A 9,992-nucleotide genomic window follows, 5' to 3' on the forward strand; every position below is an offset into this window, starting at 1 on the left:
AAGGTATACTATTGGTTGGTTAGTGTAAGGTAGGTGGGTTAGGTGGGTGTAGCCCAATGGAATTTCGAGTGGACTCTACTTATGATGGGGCCTACATTGCTAAAATATAAATTTGAGGGGATAATAGGACTCTTTTGTATTGGATAAGTTTAGGACAAGTTCATATTAAATTAAATAGTCGCTTAAACTTAAAATAACTAAAAAATATATAACATATGTACAATTTATATATAATATATGTATAATTACATATAATTATTATATAATTTATGTATATGCTTAGAAAAAGTAAACAGTTAATTCGATCAGCTATTAGTGTAAAAATTCTTTTCAAATTTAGCCCATTATAGCGGGGGCAAAGTTCCAATTTTGAAACAAAAGGGATTTTATCTGATCCAACCACTACTTGCTCAAGTCTTGTCACCAAGCCGAGGGACTTAAGTCTTGTATTTTTGGTTCACAAAGGCTTCATGGGATTAGAACAAAAAGAAAAAAAAATTATATAAATAATTATATACTCTACGTTAAAAAAAATATCTATTTAGTACAATAATAATTACGCTCAATCAAATCAAATTGGGATTAGCTGTATTAATCATCGTTGTCTTATTTAAGCTAAACTCATATTTATCGTGAGTTGCCAAGTTTTACGCGACCAGTTTATTATAAATCTCCTCTTTTATCTACTTGGTAATTTAATAAAAAACTGACATAAAAAGTGTGGTGGGATAAATGGTATTACTTTATCTATAATGAGATATCTCGAGGTTGAACCCACAATGAAAAAACTCTTGATGAAGAGCACTTTCCCAATAAAAGAATACGAATTTATGTTAGTCGGGGTAGTGGAATACCAGATGATTACATTAAAATCGAATTATGTAAAAACTTACATTGGCCAACCAATGAGAAGATGGCCACGTGTAAGAAAGAAAGATTGAAACCACTAATGATCCCTCTTGGAGTGGGTGAGAGGGGGAAAATGCAGAAAAATATGTCGACTTTTTGAAGACCAATTGAATCATGATTTGATTTTACAGATTTATTTTTGCATCTTATATTCTTTCGAGTTAATGTACGTACTGTTTTTGGACATAAAAGAGTATCAACAGATGGAATCTTTCTCAAATGGAGGAATCAGAGCAATGCAGTTCGGCTACAAATAATATTTCTCAGTATTGACCATTAGTATTTGAAAATTTTGAACTTCATTTTTGAAAGACTGATAAATTATTGAAAACTTTGTTCGAAGAGTATTTCAAGTAAAGTAATACTTACTAATTTATATGCAGGTTAAAGAATTGTTTTGTGAAAATGGTTGAAAGTGGGATGAAGATAAAATTTTACGATTTGCAGTATTTCAATTAGTATAAAATAGGAGGCTGATTGATTAATTTGACATTTCACAAAAAGAAAAATAATCCTATATGTTTAAATAATCTCTCTCTCTCTCTCTCTGACATAGGACTTTCATAAGGCTTTTGTTGATTAGACGAAGCTCTAGTTCATAATCCCAAAGACTTTTCTTATTCTTTACGGAAAATTCAGCGTACGTCACTGCTCAAGAAATAAAGGATTTCGAGCTTTGGATAGTTTTCGTTTTATTTATGTAGTTTTTCGAATCAAATGCATATTATAGGTGTGACTTTATAGTATCGAAATTTGGAACAACTAACCAGCCAGTCAAGTTAATAATGAAAAACAACAGAAAACATAAGGCATTGCTGTTTTCTGTACAGCTCATAGATAAGAAATGAAAAAGGAGATTGCAAATGTCGAATAGATTTCTCACATAAAGAGCTTAATGGTTCCGAATTATGACACGAGAAAGTCAATCCTCAAAAAAGAAAAAATTTACAATCTAAAAGGAAAATGAAGTCAGCTACGAAATACCATTCTAGACATGTACTCAAAACATTACAGCAACAATCTAAATTGGGACTTCCATTTTAATTGGCGCGTGTAAAGTATCTACTGATGCGTTCTGAAGCCAGTCCTTGGCACAGATGAGGGCCTCCACGGTCTCAGGTCGCAAGGAACACCTGTACTGATCCATCTCTTTGCCTACCGTGCAAAATACAGAATCAGCTGGAACGGTTGAAACTGGAACTGACAAGATATCACGAGCCATTTTCGATAGAGTAGGGTACTTCATTCTGTTAAGTTTCCACCACCCCACAACATCAAACTCGTGAACACGAGGCAACAAGGATTCTTCCAAATATTGATCGAGTTCTGACCTTGACTGCTGGCTTGTGGTCTCCATAATGTAGGCATCAAAATCTGTAAGTCCGGCCCCATTACTAGAGGCACCGAGGTCTTGGGCGTTCTCCTGCTTTATAGCCCCACCATTTGCCTCTTCAGCATAAGTTGGGGTCAGAGGCAGAGGAAGTGCCACATATTCAAGGAAGAGCTCGTGGATTCCCTCTTCAACAATCTTCACATAGGTAGCAGCTTCTTCCCCATATATTTTCGTAAAACTGAATTCAACGAGTTTCATTTTGAAGCGTGGATCCATTACTACGGCAATAGCTAACATCAGACAACAAGTCTTCCAGTATTTATCGAACTTCTCTTGCATTGTTTTGGTAAGGCTGCTAATGGATGGATCTTCACTTGCTGCAGCACGAGCCAGTTCCAATTGAATCTTCCATGCTTCATGAAAGAATGTATTGGTTGTTGGAATTGTTGGTGCAGTCAGAAGATTGGCAGTGTCAAAGAGGATTTTCAAGTAAGTACACAGAGTCTCAACTTGCTTCCAATCTTCAACAGATGGGGCATCCTTGTAATCAGGATCAGATGTATCCAAGCATGAAAATACTTCCTTTAGCTCTGACGCAGCCAACAACATCTCATATGTTGTGTTCCATTGTGTTCGGTCATCAAGCGCCAACGTCTTTGTGCTTGGCACCTGAAGCTGCTGTTTGAGCTCAATAAACTTTTCCTCATGAGATTCTGATGTTTTCACATACTTTACGCTATCTCTTACTTTCTTAACAGTTCCATGCAAAAAATGAAACGCATCTTGGGCAATGCTGCTCAAAGTTCGAGCAAGACAATTTCCGACCAACAACTGACCATTGAGCACAAGAGGGTTCTTCACTGAGAGTAAAGCTCTAAGATTATCAACAGCTGCATCACCGATTGGTTGATTAATAGTGACAGAAAATAACTTCCCCTCCATACTCCAGTCAGAAAGGCAAGCGGCAACAGCGTGGCTGAAAGCCGTGTCAGAATCTGGATATGGTTCCATGATGACATTGAGTATTTTCCTGTGAATTTTCCACTCACTGTCAATAAACTGCCCAGTTATGAACACATAGCCGACAGTGTAGCAGGAGGACCACATATCAAGTGTTAAGCAGATTCGCCCAGGCACTCCCCCAATCACTTTCTGAATGGCTTGCTTCTCTTTAAGATAAGTTGCCACACAATCTCCTTGCACGGTGTTGAAGCTCACCATATCAAAACGAGGTTGAAGATGCTGGACAAAAGTAAGAAAGCCTGGATGCTCAACCATGTGAAGAGGATAGTCGTGCATGATGATCATCCTAGAGATCTCCTGGCGGCACCGGTCTGGATCAAAAGCAAGGTAAGGAGAAGAAGCAGTCCGATAACGTCGTTTTGGCGCATCGTTACTACCCCCATATCCACTCATCTTAGAAGGTGTATTATATGGGCTGGATTGATTACTCTGTTGGTTACGTAGGACAACTGGACAGGCTCCTTTTGCAATATGGCGTTTCAGGTGACTAGTGCCTGCTACTTTTGAACCTGTACTATACGCAAATGATTGCTTGCACTGCTTACAGCATGCCCTTCTAGTTCCAGCACCAACGTTTTCAATGGTGAAGTGTTCCCAAACTATTGACTTCTTTTTCCTACGCTTGCTGGGTTGTGTTTCTAGATCATTTGGAGGTGTTTCGATATAGTTTGGTTGTGGCTCCGCAAGGACCATCTCATTTAGTGGGATCATCTCATTGTCTCGAACCATTTCATCGCCAGGGACTATCTCATTGCCAAGCACTATGTGATGTTCATGTGTCATCTCATGTTCCTGCACCATCTCATGATTATGTTCATGCATCATCTCATTTTCCGGCACCAACTCATGATTATGTTCATGTATCATCTCATTTTCCGGCACCATCTCATGACTATGTTCATGTATCATCTCATCGTCCGGCGCCATCTCATTATTATGTTCATGTATAATCTCATTTTTCAGCACGATCTCATGATTCTCAGTGGGGGTTGCTGGTGTAGCAGGGGTTTCTGGTGTCGCCATCAGAGTCCAGAAGCTCAAGGCTATAGGAAGCAAAACAATATCAATTATCTGTATAATATAATGATAAAAAAGGAGAAAGAAAAAGAAAATCATACGCATAGCAAAACTAAAGAAAAAGAAGTGCGAATAAATAAATAAAAAAGGCCTAAAGGTAGCTATACGTGTGTGTATATCTACATATATTTTCTTTTTGAAGAAGGTGTTTCATTAAAAAAAACATCAAGAAGATGCAAAGTTACAAAGGGCATAGTTACATATGGTGTATATTATGTGATAAGTCTAACGAAACTAAGATTCTTTTGTACTAGAAGAATCAATATGGATATACTGATGGGTCATATAACTTTGCTAGTTATGGAATTCAAGATCTCTTTGACTGTGGTGTGTGTCAGTACGCCTGAGAACTTGTGGAAGAAGGGTAATTCTTATAGTGGCCATTATAGAGCTACAAAAAAAACCAACCAAAAAAAAAAAGAAATAAGAACCAATCACGTCCACTCAAAAGTGCTACAAAAGTAATCAACTTTTACTATGAGCATGTTAAGATTAATGAGAAACAGGGAACTTTAATATTTTTCTTTTTTTCGTCTAATACACAACTGACACTTCAACTAGCATATTCCCAAGTAAGCACTTATACTTGCAAAAGTACACCCAATAAATACTTCTGACCGTTGATTATGCTTATGTGATTGAGTTACCCGATATGGCTTAACAACATGTGAATCAAACAAAAAAGAAGCGTGAACCCAAAGAAAAAGCTTCCCTCCCCCCACCCCTTTTTTAGGACTTCTCTCTCTTCCTCTATATTCTTTCTCTCCCTCCTCCCTTCGGAAACTAGTATCTGCTTTGATATCTTTAATGGCTCGACGTATTCTATCTTAGACAAGTCTAAGCACACACCTCACTCACTCCTCAGTCCATAGTAGATAAAACCACTCCTTTGCTATCAGTCCAACCTCTTTCCCAGTAAAGAATGGAATGGCTACAGCTCAGCTGACTGCATCAATTATTTCTGCTAAGGATTATGTATCCTTCAGAGGGCTTAGGTTTACAAGAAATATAAAAGTTGAGTGTTTTGCTCCTTTTAAAGCATAGTATTCACTCTTTGGACTAATAGAACAGGAGGCCCAAAACTTTAGCCAACAAAATGCATGAAACTAGCTCCTCGGAGCTGAAGAATCCTGTCCATTGGCACACCTTGGAGGGACCAAACTTAACTCCATTAAGGCCCGGCCCAGCCCGAACTCATCCCTAAACTAAGCTGACCCAAACTCCCAAAGTGAATAGCAATACTGGGAAATTTTCACAAAGAGCCAACTTTTAGCCCGTATAATTGAAAAAAAATCCACTGTCCTACAGTTTCAAATTCCACAAGTGTTATCATGGAGTTCCACTAATAAAATTTGAAACTCCAAGACAATGGCTATTTTTCTAAGACAATGCCGAAAAGGCGAAAAGTGGCCAATAGACGCTATTTCTACTAGTAATACTCCTCCTAAGTAGGCGTTTGAACATTAAAAAAAAAGGTGAGATTTGAAAAAAAGTAGTATTTGAAGTTAAGTTGAAAAAGTATTTGAAAATTGAAGTTGTGTTTAGACATGCAGTTTCGTGAGAGAAAAACATTGTTTACTTGAAATGGAGGTAAAAATCACTTTTTCAAAATTAAAACTCATTTTCAAAGTATTTTGAAACTCATCTTCAAAAATTCAGTCAAATGTATCACCAAACACTGGTTTGAAAATATTTTCCGGAAAAAAGGAAGAAAAAAAATTATTTCTAAACAGCTCCTAAGGCAACAAGGAGGGTATTACTAACAAAGGATGTGGTGCGGCGGATGGGGCTGCTCTTCCCTTGACCAGAGGTCTCGGATTCGAGCCCTGGGTATAGAAAAATCTTTGGTAGGGAGCGCTTACCGAACGGGGAGCTACACGGCACGAATCCGGATATAGTCGGGCTGGGAAATCAAAAAAAAAAAAACAAGGAGGGTATTATTCTATTTCGAAGAAAATAAGGGTTAAAAAGGACATTTCCCAACACGTGGGCTAACAAGTAGACAAACATAAACTTACTAGATCTAACTCAGAAAATGGATCAAACATGGGCTTTGACACAAATCTAAACAAAGCCCACATCGCACACTCTTACTAACAAGAGATCTATTTCAAGAACCATTTCACAGTCAGCCTTCAAATTTCAAAACAACCTTCAACTTAAAGCCCAGAACAACAAGTAAACTATAAAACGCCTTTTTTTTTCAAAATATCAGCAAAAAGTTAAATGAAGCCTGAAAAGTCAAACTTTAATGAACTAACATAAAACAGGCACAAAATTGATATTGAAACAAAAATATTATAACAACAAAAAGCTTTAAAAAATTATTTTAACAATAGAACACAGTATATAGCACACATTTACACCAAAACATAAAACTAACATAAATATCAGAGACCGATCTTCACACTAACACAATGAAACATTAAAAATATATGTAAAAAAGGAAAAATAAATCAAATCTGGAATGAACAAAACGAAAAAAAGTGAGAAAATATTTTAAAAAGCTACTATACCTGAAGAAAAAATAATGATTTTGGGCAAAACCCTAATATCAAATTTCGATTTTGAGCAAAGCCCAAATACCAAAATTCGATTTTGAGCAAAACCCAATTACCACAATTCGATTGTGAGCAAAACCAAGATAACAAAATTCGATATTGAGCAAAACCCAGAAGAGAAAATTCAATTTTGAGCACAACCCAGATAACAAAAAATTCGATTTTGAGCAAAACCCAGATAACAAAAAATCGATTTTGAGCAAAACCCAGATAATAAAATGGAGCTTACCGGGATTTTCAGGCTCCGATAGTGAACCAGATCTAGGGTTTCAGCGGGAGAGGTAGACAGGAGAGAGAAAGGGGAGAGAGAGAGACAGGAGAGAGAAAGAGAATTGGGCTTGAACCCGATAAAACCAAACTGGACCTTTGTTATGATATTTTTGGGGTCGTTGAGGATTGGTATTAGACTATTAAGTGATAAGGTTCATTGACAAGAATACCAAAAACATTAAAATTGTAGTATTGGATATGGACTTTCCTTTTAGGTCCATTTATTGTTATGACTCGTAACTATGTGAAATTGAAGGTGTGTTAGTGTGTGTGTTTTGGGTCACACCCTTTTTTTGGTCAAGTGGCTTGATGTGTATTATATGGTTGTCATGGACCATAGCCCACTTTTTATGGTATTTTTGATGATTTTGTGTGGATTCTATTTAAGATGGGGCCTACATTGGCTAAAATTGGAATTGGGGAAATGGGGTTCTTTTTTTTCCGTAGAATTTTGAAATTTAGCCCATTATGGTTGTGGTAAAGTTTCACTTTTGAAATAAAAGGGATGACATCTATTTCAAGTCTTTCTCCAAGAAAATAGACCTTATTTCAAATCATATTCCCAATTACCACTTCCTACACCATAGCTACAAGTCACCTAATATTGAAAGAAAATTTTGCAAATGTTAGAAACTAACTATTTTTAAACATCAGAAATTAGCATGGAGTGACCCCAAAGGGATGGTCGTGGCGGAATATCCTCATTTTTTACTGTCTTAGTAAAGTGTTTTTTTTTTTTACTTGAACACCATAGTTCTTTAATTTTTAAAGCTTGAATTTTTGTTTAGTACTGAAAAATAAAAGTTAATAATTGATTATTCTTAAAATTATTTAAATATTGATAATTTGTGCTTAACTTTTAGTTTAAATATAGATTTTGGTGATTGGAAGCTTGGTTTCAAATTTGAGATCATTTGGAGTATATTTGGAGTATTTGATCCAAATTGAAGTTGCAAATTCGAAGAAAACTTTGTTAAAATAACCCAAAAAAAGTATGCTAATCTGGTCGACTTTGATGAACAACTTAACAGAATATAGCATCAACTCTACCAACCCAGTAGAGAAATACCCGAACAGCAAAAGTATGACAATCCGATAGACTTCAATGAATAACTTAACATATAGGTCGAGTAATAACAACATCAACCCTGCCAATTCGGTAGAGAAATCCTAAAGAGCACAGGTATGGCAACCTGGTAGAATTCGATGAATAATTTAATCCAATAGAAAAATCTATGAAAAGCTATGTGCGGTTCCGGGGTCATTTTTTTAAATATCGCCAATTTTAGGGACATTACGCTAAGACCATTCCCAAAATGTCCCTTTTGTGTCAATCGCCCTTTATACATGATCTTGAGGTTAAAATGACGTACAGAATAATTTCTATGCTTTTTGACACGCTTAATGTCATTAGTCTTATTTGGTAAGTTCTAATTATGGATTTTTACCTTCCTATACTACATATGAAACTTTATTACCCTTCCTAATCAATTTTTAACTTAATTACATGAACATATATAATTTACCAATTATATACAATTAGTATTGCAACACCCCGAAAAATTTCGAAGAGTTTTAAGACCATTAAGAAGATTGACGGATGCTAATTATATTAATTCGGGTATGAAGAAGACTGATAATTTGAATGATATCAATTGATAATGATAATATATGTATGAGATGTATTAAGAATGGTTTATGGTCTAAGAAGAGCCCTAAAGCTAAGTCAAGTTAAAAAATTTATGATCGGATAAAGTTTCAAGTGAGTTCGCACAAGACCTAACTTCAAACAAGCATCATTCTCAAGATATGAAGAGTTATATGGTGTATAACCTATTAAAAGAAAGGTCTATGTGTCGAATTTCTAATGTTTCAAACAGTTTGTCATTTGGAGATTCCTACAAGAAGTTATGACGTTTTTACTAAATGGTAGCAGAACAGCTACGCGAGTCTTGCGTAGCCTACGCAGCATAGCAGCGTAGCCTATGCACTATTGCGTAGGCAAATCCAATAGCTTCAAGGGTCATTTTAAGAGCTGAAAACGTGGGTTTAGAGAGAATGGGTTAGTTCTTCATCTTGGAAGGGATTTCTAGAGAGAAGGAGGAGCTCTTCCACCATGGATACACTTCAAGGAAAGTTATTTTGATACAAGGATGATTATATAACATCATTTAGTGATAATACTAACATTATTATGGATCAAATCCATAGGAAATGAGTTGAATCTTTAAGAACACCAAAAAGAGAAAAAGTTAGATTCTTCCACCAAGAGGTAATCCCTTCACTTGAGCTTCATATATATATATATATATATATATATATATATATATATATATATATATATATATATATATATCATATTGGAGTATGGGTAGCATGTTTATGAGTTTTATTTAAAGTTGTAATGGGATATTGTATGAACCCTAAGGGAGGATCTTGAAAATGATATTTTGGGCAAAGAAGAAGATGAATAGTGATTAATTGATATAAAAGTAATTGTTTTGAGTTTCTAATGATTCTAATAGACTTGATAACTTAATTGATGAACGGATTGAATAGGGAATCGCCATTTTGACAAGATACAACACTAGTTCTTAAAATGGGTGTTCTTGAACATAGAGTTTTGTTGGAGAAGACAATGAATAGTGACTTAATGATGTTGGATAATTAACATAGTATTATTAATAACTCCAAGTGAGTATTAAATGATAAGAATGGAATTGAATAGGCTAATGGATGAGCCTATTGAATAATTTGGGATGGTTGAAGGCTTGTTGCCGAATTATGAAGCCTAAATGGATATTTATGAATCTTTTCAT

The 9,992-nt window shown here is 35.6% G+C and overlaps 1 protein-coding gene across 1 annotated transcript; it reads right to left on the minus strand.

Moving 5' to 3' along the window:
- Positions 1–1,766: 1,766 nt before the first annotated feature.
- Positions 1,767–7,371, minus strand: LOC104106876 (zinc finger BED domain-containing protein DAYSLEEPER-like). Its single transcript, XM_009615530.4, has 2 exons — positions 7,133–7,371; positions 1,767–4,308 (listed from the first exon to the last, which is right to left on the minus strand). The coding sequence occupies exon 2, from the start codon at positions 4,286–4,288 to the stop codon at positions 1,931–1,933; it is 2,358 nt and encodes a 785-aa protein (XP_009613825.2). The 5' UTR covers positions 4,289–4,308; positions 7,133–7,371; the 3' UTR covers positions 1,767–1,930.
- Positions 7,372–9,992: the final 2,621 nt, after the last annotated feature.

Source organism: Nicotiana tomentosiformis, chromosome 6 (assembly GCF_000390325.3).
Source record: "Nicotiana tomentosiformis chromosome 6, ASM39032v3, whole genome shotgun sequence".
NCBI classification, from domain to species: domain Eukaryota; kingdom Viridiplantae; phylum Streptophyta; class Magnoliopsida; order Solanales; family Solanaceae; genus Nicotiana; species Nicotiana tomentosiformis.